Genomic DNA, 24,156 nt, shown 5'->3' with positions numbered 1-24,156 from the left:
CCTCCCACTGTTACCTCGGCAGAGGCAGCATTCAGAGGCCCAGGCCCTTTGTATCACCGCTAGAGCACCTGACAGTTCACACCCTGCAGCAGCCCCAGCAGCATGGAAGGACTGGCCCGTGGAGACTGGCTCCCAGCCCTGCCCCTTCCACCTGAGCCTCTGACCCTTTTGTAGACCTGTAGGCAGCTCCTCTCAGGGCCCCGTGAAGACTTTCATCAGCCCTGGTGGATGTACAGGAGGAGGTGGTGGCATGTGCCTGGGTATTTTAGAAGGTGGTCTATGGAAAGATGTCATTGAGCACTGGACTGAGCCATTGAAAATGTTGGGAGAATGTAAAGAATGTAAAATATTGTTTAGGGTGCATACTTCCTCTGAAGTATGCAGGAAACCCTCAACATACACACAACCAAGTTGTGCATGTTTCAGGTTAATGGCTGCTGCCCCTGACAGGAGTGGTTTCCCAGTCCCCAGAGTGGCAGGGAGCTGGGAACAAGATGGCAGCCTAGTTTCCAACTCACCTCCATTTGCAGCAGCCCTCATCAGTTTCCTGGCTCCAAGGAGTGGAGGGCAGCCAGGAGCCAGGCTGCCCCTGATTCCTGGCTCCCCTCCACTGGCTGGATCCAGGAAACTGACCAAGACTGCTGCCCTAGTCAGTCTCCAAACTCTGCAAGGGGAGACCCAGCTCATGGCTGGTCAGTTTCCCAGGTCCTCTGAGTGGTGAGGAGCTGGGAATCAAGCAGCAGCCTGGTTCCCAGCTCCCTGCCGCTTGCCATGTGCTGGTCAGTTTACCCGGTCCCAAAAGCAGCAGGGAGCTGGGGACCAGGCTGCTACCTGGTTCTGGTCTACCCACTGCTTGTGGGACCCGGGAAACTGACCAGCACATGGTTGGTCAGTTTCCCAGGTTCCCAGCTCCCCCTTCCCCGCCACACCCCTCAGAAGCCAGCCAGCTGTTGCAAGCCCAGGGGAGCCAGGAACCAGGGGACAGCCTGGTTCCCATCACCCCTCAATTTGCGTGGAAATTTGGGTTACACGGAAGTTGCGAGAACGCAACCCCCATGTAACTCAAGGGTTTACTGTATTATGGCGAGGGTTTCTTTTATATTCCTCTACACAATTTTTTTTGTATGCTCGTGATTTGTTCCCTTCTCCCTCCGCTCCTGTTTTTTTTTTAATTTAAGAATATTTGCATGGAAACAGGATCTTTGCTACTTTGTGGATTATCAGTTCCTGCTGCTAATTCCTCATTTGAAGTAATAATCCTCTTTGCAACATTACATTGTTTGCTGTGAAAATAGTTATTATGCATCTGCTTACACGTGGGCTGAATTTGGGCCAGGAAGTCGTAATCCTTTTTTTGATGCAACACGTTGGCCTGAAGTGAGGAAATAACTCCAACAGGGGCAAGACTTCTCCTGAGGGGAAAAATTTTCTGTCCGCATACAGGTGTCCTTAAGAAGGAAAGAAAACAAAATTTTGAGTTATTTTGTTGCAAATCCAGCATAACTGTATTGAGCTCATTGCAATTAACTCCAGATATGCTGATGTAACCAAACTATCCTGCGATTGAGCTCTAATAATAATACTAACAAATAATAATAATAATAATTTCAAAGTTTTCCAAGAGACATCTGTGCTTTAACTATTGCACTTCTGCTGAATGAACTATATTTATCAGAGGAACACTTCCAGTATGGCAAGTGTCTGATACAGCATGTTTGCTCTGAACTTCCAGGGAAATACTTTAGAGGTTATTTGTGCTTTGCTGACATATAGAGGCCGACGTGATTGAAGGAACACTGTGTAAAGGAATCTAAGGGAAATGGTTTGTGAATGTGTAATTAAATGGAATAAGGAGTTATTGGGAATTTTAGAGGGCAGGAGACATACATGTTGCATAAGTAATGGTTAAACCCAAAATTCGTGAAGGCATTCAAAGAAGATGAGGGGAGATTTTTATATGTGGGTGACACAAAAAAGATTCATAATAATAAAAACAAATGAAAACAACAAATCTTACTTCCAAATAGCTACTGTAGAAAAAAGCTGACATTTTACAGCAACATGGTGAGTGAGGTAATATGTTTTACAGAACCAACTACTGTTGGTGAGAAAGAAGCTTTTGAGCTTGCACAGAGCCCTTCTTCGGGTCTGGGAAGCATAGTGATCTTTCTTCTACACTTAAAAATTTAAAATGCAGCCTCAGCAGCATTTTAAACTAAAAGTGTGGCCACTACATGAGCACTGGGAAAGAGCTCTTCCAGCACTCTGTGTGTACCACTTCCACAAAGGGGGTAGCTCCCAGAACTGTAGGCTGGTTCACAGTGGTGCTTTACAGTGCCGTAACTTGCTGTGCTCAAGGCATGTTTTTTCACACCCCTGAGCTAGAGATTTACAGGGCTGTAAAGTGCCAGTGTAGACCTGGGGCTTTTCTACATTAAGTGGAAGTTCAGTGCTGCTGTGGTTCATCTTCCGGGGTTTGATTTAGCACACCCGGGGGCACACCTATTGACTGCAGAACTCCACTGTTGCTAAGAGCAAAGGAAGTCAATGGGAGAGTTTCTCCCATCGACCTCCCACTGCGGGACCGCACAGGAAATTCACCTTACACTACGTCAACTCCAGCCTTGCAATTCTTGCAGCTGAAGTTACCTATCTTAGCTCAAATTTCTGTTGTATTGTAGCCATGTCCTTAGCCTTAGAGCAGGAGTAGCCAACCCATGGCTCTTAGAGCCATTAAATGCAGCTCCTGCTCAGAGCTGCCCACTGGGAGTGCCGCTCCATTCATGCACCCTAGCGCTTAGTGAGAGAAGCACGTGGAAGTGGTAGCGGTGGCTCCCGCTGCTCCAGTGAGTTGCCGGCATCCAATCAGAATGGGGAGAGGGTCTGGCAGTGCCTGGCTCTGGGGGAGCAGGAGGGCGCTGGGTTGGGACAACATGGAGGCTTGGAAGGCCTGGCTCTTGGGGAGGGGAGGGGAGGGGAATTGAGTTAGAGTGGGGGGCTGGAGATGTCTGGCTCTGGGGGAGGGGAGAGGGATTGGGTGAAAGCAGGGGGCTGGGGGCACCTGGCTCTGGGGGATGGGGAGGGCAATGAGCCATATATTATATATTTATTTTTATACGTCTATATATTGATCTCTATTTATTTTGTATATCTAGATATTGATACATCAAATATAAATAACTTTAAACTATCTCACTCTTTGCATCCACTGCTATTTTGGCTGTTTGTGTCTAACTGGTTGGTCACTCCTGCCTTTGAGTATCGCAGCTAAATACAAGGTGGAACAGGTTGTTTAGGATAAGTAGTTAAGACATGTTTCAAGGGACCATACAAGGTGCAGTCACATTGTCCAGAGCTGAAAAAGATCTCTGTGTAAGCTCGAATGCTTGTTTCTTGCACCAACAGAAGCTGGTCCAGTAAAAGACATTACCTCTTACACCGTGTCTCTAATATCCTGGGATCAGCAAAGCTACAGTAACATTGCATGTACTTTTTAGGGGACAGCTCCCTGCAACTACCCACTCTTCTTCATCCGCCTCTCTTTATAATCAAGTGAGAATCTGAAGTGCCTCCAGCCTGAAGTAGTTAGCCACTCTTAAAGGTCAAAAACCTGTGCAGTTCCCAAAATTTTCCACTTCATTAACAATACAGAAAGAGAGAGTGGGTGATTGTATATCTACGTGTCCCTTCCCTCAGAACCTTACTTGCTATGTTTTAAATTGTTGAAATTTTATCATCTTTAAACACACATCTTTGGAATTCTTGTAAATAATAAGAACCAATGAACAGTCTAATTTGTGGTATAATGTTTGGAAGATAAAATTCCTGTATGAGATCACTGGAATCTAAAACTGATTATTTAGAGTTAATTTTGATTTGCTCAGTGAACTTTACTTATTGTCTGTTTGCCATTTTTCACCCCTGGCACTGATGAGTCTTTTCAGCATGCACTAATTTTGCCTGAGGCTACACAAAACAATTCTATTTGCCTGTTTTCTTTGACTAGTCACTATTTGCTATAATAGGGAAATTTTTCGGCATTAAGTGGTACAAGTACTGAAATTTTGAGTGTATAGCTTGTTAGTGATAGAATTCCCAATATGTGATTCCTCATTTGAATGAACACATTTGTAATTAAGGAACACATGACTGACTGATATAGTAAACAGTTGTGTGCGCTTGACAGAGATCTTTTTTTTTTTTTTTTTTTATGGCAAATTGAATGTTGACAACACCAGAAATTGAAGGCCTCTTTTTAGTCACAGAAGTCACACTGCAGGGGGAGCCATAGTAAAGCCACGCTGGCCACCAAAAGGGCTTAGCCTTCCACTGGGTGAATCCTCTCTATAGATGACAAGGTTGTTCTCTCTCCTTTCCCATTGTGTCTTTATACCTCCATGTCAAGTGTGCAAACAGGATTGTGGCTTTTGTGATGTGCAACACCTACCCACTAAGGGTTGGAGAAAAGCTACGAATGCATTTCACATAAGATGCCAAACAGCCATCAGATAAATGTGACTTTAGATACTAGTATTACCCTTAGCTGGATTTGAAGAAATGACTTTGAATTGAAAGGTTCTAGGTCCCATGATTTATCCCTTTATTAAAAAGAACAGTCCTAAGGACTTCACAGGAGTCTGTTAGAGATCAGATGACCAATGTCTCCACGGCAGTTACACCAAGGACCAGCTGGTTTCACAGTATACATTCCAAGTATTAGGACTTGTCTATACTAGGGATCAAAGTCAATCCCAGATGCGCAATTCTAGCCACACTACTTGTGTAGCTAGAATCGACGTATCAGGATTGACTTTGTTCCCTGGTGTAGATCAGGGATCTTCGGGCTCATGCCAGCGCCTCTTACTCCGCACATCAGCTCAGAGTACCTGGGTCAATGTCTGAGTCCAGAGAGATCAATTTGGCGTGTCTTCACACTTGGAAAAGTCGATCTCCAGAAGGTCAGCTGTGGCACATTGACTCCCATGTACGTATAGACATACTCTTAGATCACCACAGCCGTATATGAAACCCAAATAAAAGAGAGGGCAGAAAAGGGCCTTCTGTCCTGCAATCATCAGTGATACTTCAGAGCTGTGTATGACCTCTTTTACAGGTTTTATTTTTCACGTGTCCTTTGGTTACTGAGAGGTCTAATCCTTGAACCACGGGCTCATTGGCAGACATTGCAGGTAGTGTTAGAAGACAGGGTTGCACCATTATTACTTCATGAGTCTCATCTGTACTTTCTTTTGGGCATTTTTCTGTGACCAGAGCAAGGTGATTTCCCTGAAAAATGTGCAGTCCCTCTCCGACATGTCTTTGCCAGTTACCGAGGAGACAGGCAGATGGACAGAGTCTCTCCATGTGTGGTGTGACTGCCACATCTCTTGATGTTCATTTTGATGGTGTCTCTAAAACATTTCTTTTGGCCTCCCTGTTTCCTTTCTCCTTCAGTGAATTGGGTATGCAGCAATTGTTTTGGTAAGTGTATATCAGTGCCCACTCCATCTCAGCTGGTTCTGGAAAATTGAGATGTTGGCCTCTATTCCAACCATGAGGTATTTGGGATGGCACTGAGGGAAAAGAGAATTCTGTTTCACAAGAAGGAACATGTAAAGAGGATTGGGTAAATGGCTGAGTATCTATAAATTACCCAGCTACCCCTCCAAAGCATTCATTACAAATATACATTTAGAAGCCAGATTTTGAAAGACACAAAATTAGAGGACACATCTACTAAACCAGCCCATAAGTCATGGTTGTGACCTTAGCCTGGGAACGTGAGTACCCAGGTAGCAGATCTGCTAATCTCTGTGTAATTTCCACAGCGCCTTTTATTCTATAGATAATGCATTCTAATTAACTGAACTCAGGGCAAGAACACAGGAAGTCCTGAGCTCTAATCCTGGTTCTGGATTATTGCTACTTGCACTAGACTTGTAAAATTAGATTTTGGACCAGTGTTTCGCTGAGGAATTCAATTTTCTTTCTGCAATACTGTGTGTACAGTAAGAGCAGTGCTGAACAAGAGCTCTGGCATTTTAGAATAACATATTTGCTTTATTATGATGGGTCCTAGTATTCATCTAATAGTCATCTAGAACAGTGTAGTTTGCTTACCAGCCAGCCTTTCTGAAGTTTATCCATAGGGGTACATGGAGAGTCAAAGTTCCTGGTACATATAAATATACTTTATTTTTTTTGTTCATGAAATGTATTTTTGAATTAGCTGATTCATAGGAGGCCCTCTCGAAGGGTAGGAATTTGAGAAGTCAGTTTTTCCAGAGGGAAATGTGATATTGCTGTAGTGTTGTTATTGTATTGTAGATGCAATTATTTTACTTCTGCCATTCTTTTTCAACGGAACAGTAAAGTATAAAAGATGTTCCATTTGGAGATGCAAGGCTAAAAACTGATCCTGAATGACAGAAATCAAACAGAGTTTCACTCTTAATTTCAGCAGGAAGAAGATCGAGCCTTGGCATTTGACTTTTGTGCTAGTATGTGGTTTCATCTTTTGAAAGCCCTGAAAAAAGCAATAATTCTCCAAGAAAATACTGAGTGCCTCACTGTGATATTCCTTTGTGTAAAAAGAACATTCATTTTTTTTTAAAAAGGATTTTATTGAGTTAGTGATATCGTACCTGTGAATTTATTGAAGATTATGGGCTTGAGTATTTCATTGTTCAGTCATAAAACTCCATTTTGTGTCCAGAGTGATAAATCTATTCATTCGTTTGGTTTTTCTGGAATAGAGTCAAAGTTTATGGATCTTCTAGCCAGGTTACATCTATCAGGAAATCTGACAATGTGGGTTTGTTTTTATTAGCTATCGTATTTAAATCTATAATCCTCATGTATTATAGGCAAAATCTCAGGAGAGTTGTCCTTTTCTAGGGGACGGGAGGGGGACAGTGAATTAAGAGAATCTACATTTTGACTTTGTTTTTTCTAGAAGCATAATTTGATGTACGCTAAACAGCCTATACTACTTCAGAATTTTTTAAACTTTGACTCCCTTTCCTTAAGTAGGCTGTAATTTCTCTTGAGAGTAAAACAAAATCATAATAAAACAATTTCTTACTGATCTGGAAAAGATGATCATCATGGAATAGTAAAACTGGAATGGACCTCAATCTATCATCTAGTCCAGTCACCTGCACTTACGGCAGAACTAAGTAACAATTAGAACATTTCCGATGGGTGTTTGTCTAAGCTGTTCTATAAACTTTTGAAAATGCATCTCAAACAGTAGCTGACTCTCTTGGCCTCAGGAAGGCCTAGAAAAGGGAAGTGATCAAAGCAACCTGGGTTTGGGGCTTTACCCAGAAGGCCAGGTTTATGATATTTTTGACAAACCACAGATGTTTGAGTAAGGCAGTAAAGTAAAATACGTTGACTGGACTTGCTAAAAATCTTTCCAACACAGTAAAGTAAGTCAGGTTACGAGTTTTCCATCGAATCTGTTTTAGGTTTTGAGTTAAGGAAATTTTTTCACAAGTACCTGCTTTTTGCAGAAAATTTCAGTCTTTTGTTTGAAAATACTGAAATATTTCCCCTGAAATATGCTGCTGCAGTGTCTTATGGTAGCTGTTGTTTTGTTGCCTCACATCTGCATTCTGCTGCGGCGCCTGTGCTTCCCCACTAGGCTTCAGCTCCCATATTGTACTAGCACCCAAGACTTCCCTGTAGCTTTTCCGGAGGGGAGACACTGGTAATCACGGGAACTGTAGTCTGACCAGGGAACCCAGCCAATGTAGAAGAAAAATAGGAAAATGATGCAAGCAAACTCCACATTCCACAAGGTACCAGTCCAACACTTCAATCATTTTTTTAATTTTCTCCTGAAATATTTCAGTATTAAATATTTTCTCAAAAAATCAAATTTTCCACAGAGGAAAGCATATTTTCCAACCAACCCCATTCTGAATTCAGCTTCATTGGAGCCTAATATGGCTTTGTATCAACTTTGGTTTGCTCTAGCCGTTACCTGATTCATGTTCTTGTTTGTGACTGTACAAAATCAAAAATCTAGCTGAGGCTGGCTGTTTAAAATCAGCAGGCAAACAGAAGATAGTAGCTATTTGGTAGCTGAGATTCAGCAAATTCACTTTAGAGGTTTCCCTGGGAATTTAAAAATCAGAAAAGGGGAGGAGAAGCACTGTCATGAAAAATAGCAAGAGACCTGCTGCAAAAAGAACTGTCAAGAAGAACAGCTTGAAGGAAGAGAAAGTGTGTCAGGCACATTTAGAGTTTTAACAATATCTGACTGATGTTTTCAGTCGGGAATTGCACAAGTGTAGAGCACTTACGTTTAATATTGTGCTCTGGAGAGGAAGTGCTTGTTTGTGAAGCCTTCAATTTAGTAGGGCAGCACGTAAGAACTTAATTGATAAGACAATATTCCCCCAATCTAATAAATCCTAATTGGAGAAGACTGATTGCAGAAAACTGATTCTCAATAGGAAAATAAGTCTGGTATCCTACTTTTAGCCACGGTCAAAAACTGATGCTGCAAAAGCAAGTGAACACCTCAACCCCTTAAATGCACTTAGCCAGTTGTGCTGTGCTGGGCCAGGAGACATGCAGGCAGTTCTTTCCTGACCGCTGCTACACTTAGCGTATGCACAGAAACATGGGATTTGATCGTTCATCTCTTCCAATCCCCTATACTTAATATTGCACTGAAGAAAACCCTTGGCAGGCCTTGGTCAGCATTTATTTACTATCTAGCTATCCTGTGGGGGAAAGATACGTTGCAGGTCCAGGGTAACTCCATCTTTAAACCACTCCATGATCTGGTCAAGCCAGCAGCTCTTTCAGGGCAGGAATCCATGTCCTCTCTCTCTCTCTCCAGATTGAGGTTTAGGTTGCCACTGCCTGTGGATGCAGTGTGAGTGAGTATCACAATGAGGTCTGACTAATCACCACCCCCTACACTTTGCCTCTCTCCCACCCTTCCCCCAAAGGCAATGGTAAAGGAGTGCCAGTGATCAGTGACCATATAGAGCTTTCAAAGCAGAATACATTTATTTAAAGGCAAAAGCATACAGAGAAAACACAAAGCAGCTAACGGATCACATACTCAATGTATCAGAAGTCACCTGTCCGTCAAGTGGAGGAGCCTGGCAGGTCGAAGTTCTTCCAACTGACAGGGTTGGATATCTTCTTGAACTAAAGATTAGGTCCATTTGTTGATTCAAAAGGCAAACCCCGCTTTCAGGATAAACCCAGTCTTTTATGCCAAAACTCTTGCACTGTCTCCCAGCCTCCTGGAAATTTCCCCTCTCCTCAGAAGTTTAAGCCTCAAAAGGCTGGGTATCTGCTTAACCAGCATGGGATTAATTACCCTTTATGGAGTCCAGATTCCCCAGGGAAAGCCTCTGCTGAGCCAAGAATGCACAAAAATGTAACGCTTATTGATGCAAACATCTGTGAATGTTTTAGGGACCCATATCATTGTCCCATATCAATAGAACAGGCCTGGGAGTTTTTTATACTCTCACTTTATACAATACAGTACAGATCACCTTACATTAAATACACTGTAAATACAATAGTCATAGGATAGGCCAATGCTTAGCCCATCTGTCACAAGGTAATCTAAACCAGAAGTGAACAAACTTTTTACGTAGGCCCCCACTTTTCATCTGTGCAGTTAGCAGCTCCCTACCACCAACAACCACCTGTCTAATGTAATCGAAACTGACAGAAATTTTGGTTATGTTCATATTAAACAAAAAAAAAAAAACCAAAAAAAAAAACCAAAAATACCTTTTGGCATGTGTAAGAAAATACAGAATGTAAAAACGTTATTAATCAGTCTGTAAACGTGAATACACATACATAGAAACAGTGACACATTGCAACATTTTTGATGAGATGGATGGGACCCAGCAGCCGCTCGTGCTGCGTCCCCTTTATGAAATTTCACACCCCTCCAAGAGGGCCTGCCCCTCCCCCTTCGCACACCCCCGATAAACTACAAAGGAGGTTATATAGTGCTCATGGCTCCATTTAAATTTTTCTCATGGGCCTGTCAGGAGATAGCGCTAAGGGGCCAGGCCATCAGCTGTTATAAATCAGTGTAGCTCTGTTGGTTCAGTGGAGCCACATTGATTTATCCCGGTAAAGAATTTGCCCTAGAGAGTGTATTTTGCATTACGAGCTAAATGCTCAAGCGCTTAAATCAGTTTTTACTCATTCCTCACTCAGACAAAAATCGAAGGCACTGATTTGGCCCTCTGGAAATGGCCGGCATTCACTTCCTCAGGTGTCTGAAAAATACAAGATTTTAGCTGATCCTTTTTAATCCCATTTTGGTTTTGATTTTTTTTCTTTCCCCACCCCACCCCCATTGTGAGCAAAAGGCCCTGGACAGTAGCATCCTCCTTATAGTCAGGAGGATTGTTCTTTTTTCTTGCTTGTGTGCTGTTTGTCCCTGTGGAAATGGTTACGCACTCAGTGGCTGGAATCTTTCCTCAGCATTCCTCTGACGCATCTTCCTGAGAACTCTCACAATGTGGTGCATAAGAAGCTTTGTACAGCTCGCTCCCTGGAGCTATGTATTGCCAAGCTAAAATGTGTGACTATGCTTTGACTCCCATACGCTGCTAGTAACGAAATGGTTTTAATGACCGCCACACTAAGGTACGCTATCTCAGCATCCCCTTAGCAACAGCAACTGGATCTTAAGGATAATAATGATAAATAATAGGGTTGGAATAACACTTCCCATCTTCAGTGTGCTTTACCAACATTTATTAATTCTGAATTGAGGATGAGTGTCTGTCGTTCAGCACTCTTTCAATTAAATAATTGGCCAGCCCACCATGGCAAAGTGATGGAGCTAATGGTCCTAATTCTCTAGTGCATTAAGGTCACTTTGTGCTGCTATGGAGGTGCAAATAAGTCATAAAATTTCTGAGATGCTGTCTATGAGCGTTTCCGCTCTGCATGTGGGACTCTTCATAGAGCTGAGTGGCTGTACATCTGGCATGTCCTCTTCTGCACATCTGGCATGGGATGTAGGACTGGAGGAATTCCCAGCAGCCCTGTGAATCCCAGCTGCTGTAACAACTCCTTGCGGCCATTGGAGAATGAACATAATGTAGAGCAGTACTCAGGTTGCTGTAATTTATGCCTCATTGCCAGACTAGCACACACTGGCTGCTTCCAGGATCAGGGGAGTGCAAAGATGGTTTTGAAGAAACTGCTGCATTCCCCTCCTGTACCGTGCTGTGCACATCTTGGCTGCAGCTGCAGACTGGGGCCAATGTGTTCTGAGAAGCCTGAAATCATTCCCATTGTCAGAGAGTGGCCCTTGATCCTGCATGGCACCAGGTGTCCTCAACTTAAAAGGGAGTCATCAACTTCCCTCGTGAAAGTGACTACATTGTGTGTGGAGAGTAGTCAGCACAGAATCAGGCCCCGAGTTCCTGCTTTGGATGGTGATTTAATATTCTGTTTCTCCTCCCATTGAAGTCAATGACAAAACTCCCATTGACGTCAGGGGGACTAAGAGCAGGCTCAACAATGTTAATGTCTGAAATCAACTTGCTGGTTTTCTTTGTTTTCCTACTACCACTTTCTACAGCTCTCTCATGCTTTCTAGTCAAAGTTGTCTGTTCGTTTATGTTTACAGCCACCTTCTGTAATTAGGTCTTATTTGCTGTGGCTGTATTCCATGCAGGTTGACTGCCCAGTGATTTCAATTCCTGTTCGTATGTAATTAATACATTCAGTACAGCTGTTGAAGGGGAGAATAGGAATGGAGGAGGAGAAAAGTTCTGCAGCTATTGTTCTGCAGGCTGCAAAGCCTAACCATGCCCCCTTGTTTCTGTGGCCTGAGGCTGTGTTCAAACTCTGCTTGGACAAGTTGGGTACAGTCGGGAGGCTCACATGCATCAGACTGGAGGGCAGGGAGGGAACTAGAACTAAACTAGTTGTATTTTTGAAGGTCAGGAAGCAAGCATGAGAGGAAGGAAATTAAGTGAAGAAATCTGCGCAATCCAACTTTTAGCAGATTTGCCTGGGGTAGGAGTGGGAGGGTCACATCTAACATGACACAACACATTTTGTTTTTCCTGGATTGAACATAGAAGGGACTGCAAGAGCGAAGTATACTCCATAATATCATACACAATGTGGACGTACTGCATACACAGTGGATCAATGCCATTGCCTCATTCTCTGCCTTTTGCCCTGCAAAGTCACTTCTTCTAGCCACTGAATTAAGGAAGATGTGACATGATCCAAAAACTGATCCTGGATTTTTTTCGCAGACGACTGAGCCAGAGGCCCACCGCTGAGGAACTGGAGCAGAGGAACATTCTGAAACGTAAGTAGTTGTATCTTTTGGAATTAAACTTGGCAGCTGCTATATGTCTTTTATAAAGATCCAGATACACTGGAGCTGTGTCACAAATAAAAAATAATATATATATATATATATAATATATATACACACATATATATATTAGAGCTGTGTTTGGGTGGGATTGACTGTAAAAACAAACAAACAAAAAAACATTCAACACACTAATCAATACGAACAGACTTAGGGAGTGCCTCTGACAAAGTGGGTCTTTGCCCATGAAAGCTGATGTGCCAATAAATCTGTTAGTCTATAAGGTGCCACAGGACTTCTTGTTTTTGCAGATACAAACTAACGCAGCTATCCCTCTGATGCTAGTCTAGTGAAAAAATTGAAACGGAGGGTCATCTTCCAAAGTTCTCCCACAGGCAAAATTCGTGATGAAATCTAGTAAAATGTTGGGGCCTAGCCCACCATTTCTAAATTTTCATTACTATTGTTCCTTTAAACAGACAAACCAATGGGGAGATGCAATATCCATACAGTATTTAATGGTATTTTAAAGCCACAAAAGAACAACCCAAACAGCCAGATCCTGTTCCAGTCAGTACACATTTTACCCCTGATTTCAAGCAGAGGAAGATTGAATCTGAAATGTTATTCTAATCAGTGAGTCAGATTTTGAAATAGCATGTCTTTTTTTTTTAATCAAATAAAAATGATTTTACATATAAAAAGTTATAAAAGCTATTTATTTACAAGTAGCTACAAGCTGAACCTCTCTAATCTGGCATGATTTTAGTTAGCTGGATGTCCACTTATCTACTTGGTTTCCTGTGGTCCCGTTAATTTGTTTACAACCACCAGTCCTGGCTCTCAGTGTTCTGTGCTGTTATTTAGCTGGAATTTACCCCTAAATGTCTTCTAAGAGCCCAGTAAGCAATGGAAGTGTTGGTAATGTGCTAGACAATATTGAGCTCCTGTGGTTCGGCAAATTCTCTGATTTGGCACCAGTCAGGTCTCAAGGGTGTCTGACTAGAGAGGTTCAACCTGTAGTATGACAGCAGGGAAGAGCAGGAATACAATTTTCACAATGCTCTTACTTGAATGATGTGTTCTGTGTTATTTCAGGACCATGGAACTACAGTGTTTTAAAAAAAAATGAAAAAATATTCTAAAATAGCATGTTTAAATTCCTTGCTATGCCTTTAGGTAGGATCATATTGTTACACACCTGTATATTTCTTGATGTTTTTAATTTCTACATTGTAGAGACTCCTAGAGGTATGTAACAGGTGGTTGGCTCTCTAGAAATTAATCAGCTGAATTGATTAAATACGGTGAAATCAAATTTCTAACGTGTTTCAGTGGTGTCATTAGGGTATGCAATGTGCTGGCACTGCAGTGATTGGTTTTCTGTAAATATGGTACAGGACTAGACTGTTAAGTAGCTATAGATTTAGAGGAAAGATTAGATAAGCTATCAGCCAATTAAAGCAGATACGGAATCATCATTCAATTGGAGCCCACTTTGGAATGTGTCATCTCCTACTGTCTACTCTAAACTCTCACGTCAGGTCAGTGAAGGGACCTGGAGGGCAGTGACTGGAAAATCAGGTGGTATTTCCAGAATCACATTCTCCAGCGACTCATGAATTCCCAGTCAGCGTAAACCACCTGGTGCATCACACCACCTGGCACTGAAGCATGACGTGTAAACACCAGTCAGGTACTGGTGGAGCAGGTTTGGGCCTGTAACGTGGGTGGGATCATCTGAGCCATAGAGTCAATGGGCAAAATTTTAAGACATAGGTATCTGAAGACAAGCTATTATGAGTAAAAGTTCCAAAAGTGCCCAGGTCACTTAGGACCTTGTGTCATTGGGACTCAATATCCTGAGTCACTTAGGCATTTTTAGTAGGATTTAGGTTCCTAAGTGATTTTAAGTGCTTTCAAAACTTATACCCCATATCTAGAACTACATTTTGGCACCTTAATAAAAGCTTTATAGTTCGGGGTCTGACTGTAGATCTGCCATAGAACTGCATATGAAAAAGTTCCTCACCCATATTACATATTGTTTTTATAATTCCCTCCACCCCTTTACAGATGCACTTGCGTGATGAACAAATGCTTTGAAATATTATGCAGTGAAACCATCCAGTATTAATAATCTAAACACGGGAAGCACCAGATACCAGTATGGTACAGCCTTACACAACAGCATTGTTCACTCCCCTGAAATAGTTCAGTGTGCAATTTAAATAAATAAATATAAATATAAATATAAATATAAAAGAACATAGGTAGACAGACAGACGGATGGATGATGTGAAAGAAGAAAATTAAGTCCAAAAATTTTATCCCAAACAAGTGAGACTATTTTTAATAGCTCAATTCACGATACAGTAAAGGAACACATGGTGTTTTTCAAAGTTAAACAAGCAGGTTTTCCTCTGTGGTTAGCGCTGAAAAATTTTTGATGCACTTGTCACATTTGACATGGCTGTGTTTTTTTCTCAAGTACAATTGCATCAATGTCCATTCCTTTGGGGAAAAAACAAAATGAGGCAAAATGTATTTGCTCATCCAGTCTTTGCTCCTGCAAAAATCACCTGGCCATTTCCTAGCTCCACTGTGATGGAATAAATATAAGATTTGCAATCCAAAAGCACAGATACTCCTCGCACAAAACCCTCAGCCACAAACAGCACTAGTGAACGTATGATAGTCTCAGCAGAGAAGCTGAGGACCTACTGCTGGAAGGTGCTGATTACCACCCTTGCACTGCAACATGCCCTCAGCTCCCGCTGACTTACGTAGGAGTCAGGGCATGAAGCAGTTTGAGTGAGGACCACAGCCCCCTGCAGTTTTGTCTGTGGGATAAATATGAAGACTGAACTGGCCCTTACCCATGTAGAGGGTCCTTTCCAGGCATGGGTGACACCCATTAGTCTGTGAGGAAACTTGAAGAGAGGATGTCAACTTTTAAGGAGTATAAATTCCCTGTATAAAGCCAATCGGATATAATGGGTCTAATGCAATTTCAGTTGAAATGTCACACTGGCACTGATGTCAGACCTGAAAATTCCAGTTTTCGCACAAAGAGACAGAGAGAAAGAAGGAATCTCCTGACCACCTACGACACACAAAGCAACTGTTTTGTAACCTCTGTAGAGCTAAAAGAACTTCATCAATTTAGACTTGTTTTAGGAGAAAGGAATTACTTTCTGGCTTCAAACAAGGAGGGTTGACAATTACCAGTTTGGACTTGGTAAAGGTTTCACCCTGCACAGTTGTCTCCAAAGCTTGGTAACTGGGGTGAAGTGAACAAAGAGATAGGGAAAAGGGTGCAGTTGTTAAACAGTCTCATTTCTGCCCTTTCAGACATTTATTTGTAGCCTTCTAGACAATTTGTTTCACTCCAAACCCCGTTAGAAGCTGTTTACCTCTCCCAAACCACAGCCTGATCCTGCCAAGATGTACAAAGTGGCACTGCTTCTGTGAATAAACTGTTGGCACGATCAGCTCCTTTGGTTTTGTGTGGAATTCTAAATCAATCTGATTGGAGACAGGAAAAAGAATTTATGCAGGGAACTTTTTTTTTTTAAACAGGAAGAAAAAGAAACAGAATTTAGCAATACATATATCTCCAACTGTATAGAAAAGTTGCTTGGGATCTGTCTCCTGCTGTCTATTTATCATGCTACCCCATGAACTTCCTTCCTACAGAAAATGCGATTTTCAAAGCATTACTGGAAATCTGTCATTTGACATTAAAGACTGTTATAACAGGAGATAACTGTACATAGCGTGTATTGAACTGGTGTATATTTGTGGGAAAAACCTGGTCCCATGAATCTCAGTGGGAGTTCTGCAATTTACTTCACTGGGCCCAGGATTTTCACCTCTGCCAGTTAGAACCTTAGACTAGGAATCAAAAGACCTGTTTTCTAATCCTACCTCTGCCTGCAGCTTGCTCTGTGGTCGTGGACATGTCAAACAGCTTCTCTGTGCTGTAATGCTGGTGTCTGTCCACTTTGAACACCAAAGTAATGCATCATCTTAAATAAACTTACATCAGTTTGAGCGCCTTAAATTTGCTTAGCTTAATTCAGTAGGGATTTGCCCTTTTTGATCAACATTGATTCCAGCACCAGTTCAGTTAAATGAATATTCAGACTGTGTAGAACAGCCCTTATATCTCCTCTTCTCTAAAAGAGGGGTACTAGTTATCCAACCCATTGTAAAATACTTTGAGACCCTTAGGTGACAAGCACTGAATATACTGTATGTATAATATAATACAGGTTGAACCTCTCTAATCCAGCATCCTTGAAACCTGACTGGTGCCAAATGAGAGAATTTGCTGGACTGTGGGAGGTCAATATTGTCTAGCAGCATTACCAACACTTCCACTGCTTAGAGGGCTATTAGAAGACATTTGGGGGTAAATTAGAGCTAAAAAAACAGCATAGACCATTGAGAGCCAGTGGTGGCTGTAAACAAAATTTATGGGATCATGGGAAACTTGGCCACACCCATGATAAGTGGTTGTCCAGCTAACTCAAATCATGCTGGATTATGGATTTGACTAGATGAGAGTGTTCTGGATTAGAGAGGTTCAACCTGAAGTATATTATTATTATTTCTTGACTCATTGAACGTACTCGACCTTAGAGTCCACTCCTGCAGCTCAGTACAGAACATTTTGTGATAACTCATTGCTTAGTTAGCTAAGCTATCTGTGTATTATGAGTGTGCCTAAACAAGGGGATAAACTTTCAAAAAGAGTCTAAATAAGGTTATAGCTTCACCACGGAGTCAACACCTCTTCAGTTAGCCTAGTTCAGGTGAGAGCTAGACACACTGAGAAATAACACTCGAGCTACACAATCTGATTATCAAGTAAGCAGTGAACAAGCTGGGCTGATTCTAGCCTGCATCCCCCTGTGGGCCATCCCACGCTCAAGTTATTCTCCAGTTAACACTGCAGTGAACACAAACCCGAACTGACTTAGGAGCCCACACACATCCCATTGTTTGTTTCTATATCCCACTGACTTTCAATGAGATTTAGACTCTGAAGTGCCTAAGTCAATTTTGAAAATGGGACATTTAAGAGTTTTGGATGTTTTCGTCTTGAGCCTATTTGTTAAGTTTAGGAATTGTTGGTGCTTTTGAAGGTTTCATAGAGCTGGCAGTGCTAGAGCTAATTTTCCCAAGCCTTTGTAATTTTGACCTGTGTTGGTAAGAAACTACCAGGTGGGCCTGTTTGGTTTTAGTGTATGCAGCACGTGGCCCCCACTGTTGGCTGTTGTGTTGCGGTGCCGTGTGATGAAAGGCCCGTGTCAGAAGGTCCCTCACTACTCTGCTACACAATAGCTCAGACAGTGATAGGCTTTTCTGTGCGCTGTGCCTAAGGCTTACCCATTATCCCGACTGTGAGTCTCTTCCATCTTCTCTTTATAGTAGCTGTAGACAAATTATTCTATGGCCAGGGGAAGATATTTCTATGTCTCCCCAAGTGCCTGCCCTCTTGGCCTGATCTTCTCAGAAGCTAGAACTATGATTGCTGCTCACCGTGAGGCCATTGGAGTGAAGATAATGGTTTAGGAAGCACTGGGTGAATGCCTGGTAGTGCTAGAATTGAAACACACAAAGAAGGAAAGTTCATACTGACGCTGAGGCAGAAGCCAGATACAGCTGTTTGTTGAGTCATAGAAGGAAATGCGATGGCAAGCGGGTAGGGAAGCTTGCTGTTCCCAGAAAGACTGTCTCTATGCCTGAGAAGTTCTGAAATTTAAGAATACTGTTGCAGGGGCTATTTGTTGCATGCTGTGCATTCTGATCACGCCGACAGTCTAGAACCTTGTCAATCTTTTTCTAGCTCGGAATGAGCAAGAGGAGCAGGAGGAAAAACGGGAGATAAAGAGAAGATTAACACGCAAGGTGAGAGGCAACTTTTATACTGTTGTTGTCCAGCTGAAATTGTCTACTGACTGCATAACTCTTTTGCCTTTTTCTTTTCCCTTTTGAAAAGAAGGACTTATAATATTATCAAACAAATTTTTCAACAGGTGTCTATGCACTTTAAAGGTGTAAACTCAGGGCAAGGAGAGCAGCATCTCTGGGGCTCTTCCGGGGCAATTATGAGAAATAGTGGGATGAAAATAAAGCAAAGAAAATTTAGGCTCACAGGCAGGAAAACATGTCTTAAGAGAAACAAGTAAAAGTAAAGGCTTATCACTGGCCTAATGGTTTTCTCCTTGAAGTCAGTGGGAGCAGTGGTAGGCAATGTGAGTACTTTTGAAAGTCTTACTCAAGACACATACTCAAGAATGGACTTTTAATGGAAGGGAACTTTTGCTTGAGACATTTAAAACTAGTTAGGGACAAAGCAGTGGGGAATAGTGTATCGTGCAGGAAAGGGAACAACCTCTCTTGACAAAAAAGGATGAACTAGATGGCCTAATAGCTCGTTGCCAGCTATGATTCTTTTCAGGTTAAATAGTAATAATTTTATATATACCTGATCAGATTTTCAGCTGGTATGAATCATGAGAGAGCCATGGTTTTCAGGGGCATTATACTAATTTATATTAGTTAAGGATCTTGCCTGTTGGCTTTACATAAAGTTTGTTCTGGCAATTGTATAATTATTTCCCATGTGAGAAGATGGAGAAAAAGCACCACTGTGAACAGTTAAATAATTCTCTTGTGCAAACAATTTTATAAACATCAAGGAATTGAATAAAAGTGTTGTAAAAGGTGTAAATAATAAAACTGATAAAAGGCTGTAAATGTGTATGTTGAAATGTGGGGAAAAAAAAGTTTTAATTCAAAGCTGTGCTAATATTTGGGCCAGTTCACTCTCTGTCCAGCCTGGCCTCTTTCACCATTAGAAATAATGGGCCAGAGTCTCAGACTGTGTAAATCAGCATGACTCTTATCTTATCAATGCAGCTATGCCAATTTACTGCTGAGGATCTGGCCCACTGAGCTATAATGGTAACAAAAGAAGAGAAATTTATAGAATCATAGAGCTGGGAGGGACCTAAGGAGGTCATCTAGTCCAGCCCCCTGCTTCAAGCAGGATCAACCCCAAGCAAGTCATTCCAGCCAGGACCTTATCAAGCTGGGACTTGAAAACCTCAAGGGATGGAGAATCTACCACCTCTCTAGGCAACACATTCCAACGCAGAGGGTGGAGTAGTTTTTCCAAATATACAACAGAGAGAAAGCCATGCTAGTCTTTATACTATCAAAACAAAAAAGCAGTCAAGTAGCACTTTAAAGACTAACAAAATAATTTATTGGTTGGTGTGCTTTTGTGGGACAGACCCACTTCTTCAGACCATAGCCATACCAGAACAGACTCAATATTTAAGGCACAGAGAACCAAAAACAGTAATCAAGGTGGACAAATCAGAAAAAAAATTACCAAGGTGAGCAAATCAGAGAGTAGAGGGACAGAAGGGGGTGGGGGAAGGCAAGAATTGGATTAAGCCAAGTATGCAAACGAGCCCCTATAGTGACCCAGAAAATTGTCATCCTGGTTCAAACCATGTGTTAATGTGTCAAATTTAAATATAAAAGAGAGTTCAGCAGCCTCTCTTTGAAGAGTGTTGTGAAAATTCCACTTCAGTAACATGCAGACTCTTAAGTCATTAACAGAATGGCCCACTCCATTAAAATACTGGCTAACAGGTTTGTGGATCAGGAGTGTTTTTATGTCTGTTTTGTGACCATTAACTCTTTGTCTAAGAGAGTTTGAAGTCTGCCCAATAGATAAAGCATCTAGGCGTTGTTGGCACATGATGGCATATATGATGTTAGTTGAGGAACATGAGAATGTGCCTGTGATTCTGTGAATAACCTGGTTAGGTCCAGTGATGGTATCTCCAGAAAAGATATGTGGACAAAGTTGGTAGCGGGCTTTGTTGCAAGGAAAAGTTCCAGGATTGGTGTTCCTGGGGTATGGACTGTGGCTGTTGGTGAGAATCCTCATAAGGTTGGGAGGTTGTCTGTAGGAGAGAACAGGCCTGTCACCTAGGGCCCTCTGGAGTGTAGCATCCTGATTAAGGATAGGTTGTAGGTCTTTAATAATTTGTTGTAGTGGTTTGAGTTGGGGGATGTAGGTGATGACCAGCGGTGTTCTGTTCTTGGTTTTTTTGGGCCTATCTTGGAATAGCTGGTCTCTGGGTATGCGTCTGGCCCTGTTGATTTGTTTTTGTTATTTCTCCTGGTGGGTAATTCAGGTTTATGAATATCTAATAAAGATCTTATACTTTTTGGTCTCTGTCAGTAGGGTCAGAGCAAAGCGATTGTACCTAAGGGCTTGACTGTAAACAGTGGATCTAGTTATGTGTGCAGGATGGAAGCTAGAAGCATGTAGGTAAGTATAGCGATCAGTGGGTTTCCGGTACAGTGTGGTACCAGTCAGGCCATCCTTGATTTGTACTGTAGTGTCCAGGAAATGTATCTCTCACGTGGAGTAATCGAGGCATAAATTGATGGTGGGGTGCAGATTGTTAACGTCTCTGTGGAATTCTTCTAGAGTCTCTATACCATGGGTCCAAATCATAAAGATGTCATCAATGTATCTTAAGTAGAGGAGGGGTAATAGGGGACGAGAGCTGAGGAATCGTTGCTCCAGGTCAGCCATAAATATACTAGCATACTGGGGGGGCCATGCAGGTGCCCATAGCAGTTCCCCACCATCAACTTATGCCTCGATTACTGGGTGACAGGCCTGTTCTCTCCTACAGACAACCTCCCAACCTTATGAGGATTCTCACCAACACCCACAGTCTATACCACAGGAACACCAGTCCTGGAACTTTTCCTCGCAACAAAGCCTGCTGCCAGCTTTGTCCACATATCTTTTCTGGAGATACCATCACTGGACCTAACCAGGTTATTCACAGAATCATGGGCACATTCTCATGTTCCTCAGCTAACATCATATATGCCATCATGTGCCAACTCTTAGACAAAGAGTTAATGGTCACAAAACAGACATAAAAACACTCCTGATCCACAAACGTGTTAGCCAGCATTTTAATGGAGTGGGCCATTCTCTTAATGACTTAAGAGTTTGCATGTCACTGAAGAGGAATTTTCACAACACTCTTCAAAGAGAGGCTGCTGAACTCTCTTTTATATTCAAATTTGACACATTAACTCGTGGTTTGAAACAGAATGGCAATTTTCTGGGCCACTATAGGGGCTCGTTTGCATACTTGGCTTAATCCGATTCTTGACTTCCCCCACCCCCTTCTGCCCCTCTACTCTCTGATTTGCTCACCTTGATAATTTTTTTTTCTGATTTGTCCACCTTGATTACTGTTTTTGGTTCTCTGTGCCTTAAATTATTGAGTCTGTTCTGGTATGCCTATGATTTGAAGAAGTGGGTCTGTCCCACAAAAGCTCACCACCCAATAAATTATTTTGTTAGTCTTTAAAGTGCTACTTGACTGCTTTTTTGTTTTGCTAATATACAACCTACACCTCTCCCTGTTTAACTTCAGACCATTGCTGCTTGTTCTGCTATCTGACACCACTGAGAACAGTTTCTCAACATCCTCCTGAGAGCTCCCCTTCAGGAAGTTGAAGGCTGCTATTAAGTCACCCTTCAGTCTTCTCTTCTGTAAACTAAACTAGCCCAAATCCCTCAGCCTATCCTCATAGCTCTTGTGCTCCAGATCCTTAATCATTTTTGTTGCCCTCCACTGAGCCTGCTCCAGTACATCCACATCCTTTCTCTACTGGGGGGCCCAGAACTCCTGAGAAGACAAAGCACATTTTCACTGCCATCCTGTTACACCAATGCTTCAAGAAAAGGATCAATTCACACTACACCGACTTTAAGATAAAGCCCAAGTTAATCTCTGCACAGAAACTGGAAATGTCATTATGCAAGTCTTTGTTCACAAGTTGTCTTGTATTTAGACTGGCAAGTGAGCAGAGAAACCTGATCCAACAAAACATCATGCACACTCTAAAATTATTACCAAAGAATCTGGGTTTCTTAAACCAACCTGCCTTGTCACTGTACACCTCGATCCCAACACATACACAGCTTTAGGAAATGCAGAAAGCAAGAGCAGCTGTTTGCACTGAAGCTAGAAGTCCTCAACACAAAGACTGAAGTTTTTTGTCTAATGTGTAACTGCAATTGTACCTGTGATCCTGAAGATTTCAGTACTTGACAGGCAATTCCTGTTCACACTTACAAGCAGAAGCAACAGTTGAATCTGCTACTGCACATGCTCTGTTGTATTAAACTGGGCTCTTCGACATTCAGACCACTCTCTGGGCACATTGCTTTTGGACTTTCCTAAATAAAGGTTTGATCCCACACGCCCATTATGTGCAGTAATCAAACTAAATCTTCACGGGAGCTTGGTGTGTGGAAGGCTCCTGGGATCAATCCCCAAGTGAATACGTGGCTTAGTGTTGTTTATCTGTTTTCAATTTTTAAACTAATTGTTCTAGTGAAAGCTTCTACTTGTCAGCAATTATACAGAAAGAACATAGCACTTCACTACCGTTGGATGTTGCGGTGATCTATGAATGTATTGTGCCCCATAGATTACAAAGGCTCAGAAATCACTCGAGAGAAGGAAGGCATAAAGTTTGAAAGTAGACAAATAACCATTGGAAAAGCCAAGTACCTAGTGAATTTCAGAAAGATTACAATTTTCCCCCAGCTCTCACTTTCACCAGTATGGCCTAGATATGTCTCTGCATCTTGAGTACTGAGGCAAGTTCTCTCTGCCCATCTGGACAGGAGTCTTATTAGCAATGGATGTTAAACCTGAGAGCCGGGACACAGCTGCCTGGTCTTTCTAAATGTTCGCTTCACTATACCTGCCTCTTTGTAGGTGGCTTTTAATCTGCATGCACACAGAGCAAACTCAGAGTGAAGAAATATATAGAATCATAGAAGAGTAGGACTGGAAGGGACCTCAAGAGGCCATCGAGTCCAGCCCCTTGCCCTCATGGCAGGACCAAGCACTTTCTGGACCATCCCTGAAAGCCATCTATCTAACCTCTTCTTAAATATCTCCAGTGATGGAGATTCTACCACCTCCCTTGGCAATTCGTTCCAGTGTTTGATCACCCTGACAGTTAGAACTTTTTCCTAATGTCCAACCTGAATCTCCCCTGCTGCAAGTTAAGTCCATTGCCTTTTGTTCTATCCTCAGAGGCAAGGAAGAACAAGTTCCCTCCCTCTGCCTTATGACACCCTTTTAGATACCTGAAAACTGCTATCATGTCCCCCCTCAATCTTCTCTTTTCGAAACTAAACAAGCCCAATTCTTTCAGCCTTTCTTCATAGGTCATGTTCTCTAGACCTTTGATCATTCTTGTTGCTCTCCTCTGGACCCTCTCCAATTTCTCCATATCCTTCCTGAACTGCGGTGCCCAGAACTGGACACAATACTCCAGCTGAGGCCTAACCAGCGCAGAGTAGAGCGGGAGAATGACTTCTCGTGTCTTGTTCACAACACACCTGTTAATGCATCCTAGAATCATGTTTGCTTTTTTTGCAACAGCATCACACTGTTGACTCATATTTAGCTTGTGGTCCACTATAATCCCTAGATCCCTTTCTGCTGTAGTCGTTCCTAGACAGTCTCTCCCCATTCTGCATGTGTGAAACTGATTGTTCCTTCCTAAGTGGAGCACTTTACATTTGTCCTTATTAAACTTCATCCTGTTTACCTTAGACCATTTCTCCAATTTATCCAGTTCCTTTTGAATTATGACTCTATCCTCCAAAGAAGTTGCAACCCCTCCCAGCTTGGTATCATCTGCAAACTTAATAAGTG

The 24,156-nt window shown here is 42.2% G+C and overlaps 1 protein-coding gene across 8 annotated transcripts in view; it reads left to right on the top strand.

Moving 5' to 3' along the window:
• PHACTR1 (phosphatase and actin regulator 1) overlaps nt 1–24,156 on the top strand; it is a 261,903-nt gene that overhangs the window by 211,152 nt on the left and 26,595 nt on the right. For 7 of the 8 annotated variants that reach the window (XR_012644501.1, XM_074987675.1, XM_074987673.1 and 4 more), the window contains 2 exons: nt 12,285–12,340; nt 18,207–18,268. Coding sequence is in view for 7 of the 8 variants with exons in the window: in XM_074987675.1 (XP_074843776.1) it covers nt 12,285–12,340; nt 18,207–18,268 (118 nt within the window). In the remaining variant the exon portion in view is untranslated. Of the gene's footprint in view, nt 1–12,284; nt 12,341–18,206; nt 18,269–21,087; nt 21,732–24,156 lie in introns of those variants that run through there. The other variant, XM_074987677.1, reaches the window with a different exon arrangement.

The sequence above is a fragment of the Carettochelys insculpta genome, chromosome 2 (genome assembly GCF_033958435.1).
Source record: "Carettochelys insculpta isolate YL-2023 chromosome 2, ASM3395843v1, whole genome shotgun sequence".
NCBI lineage: Eukaryota > Metazoa > Chordata > Testudines > Carettochelyidae > Carettochelys > Carettochelys insculpta.
Note: the sequence above shows the minus strand (reverse complement) of the source record. Positions and strands in the feature narration are given on the sequence as shown.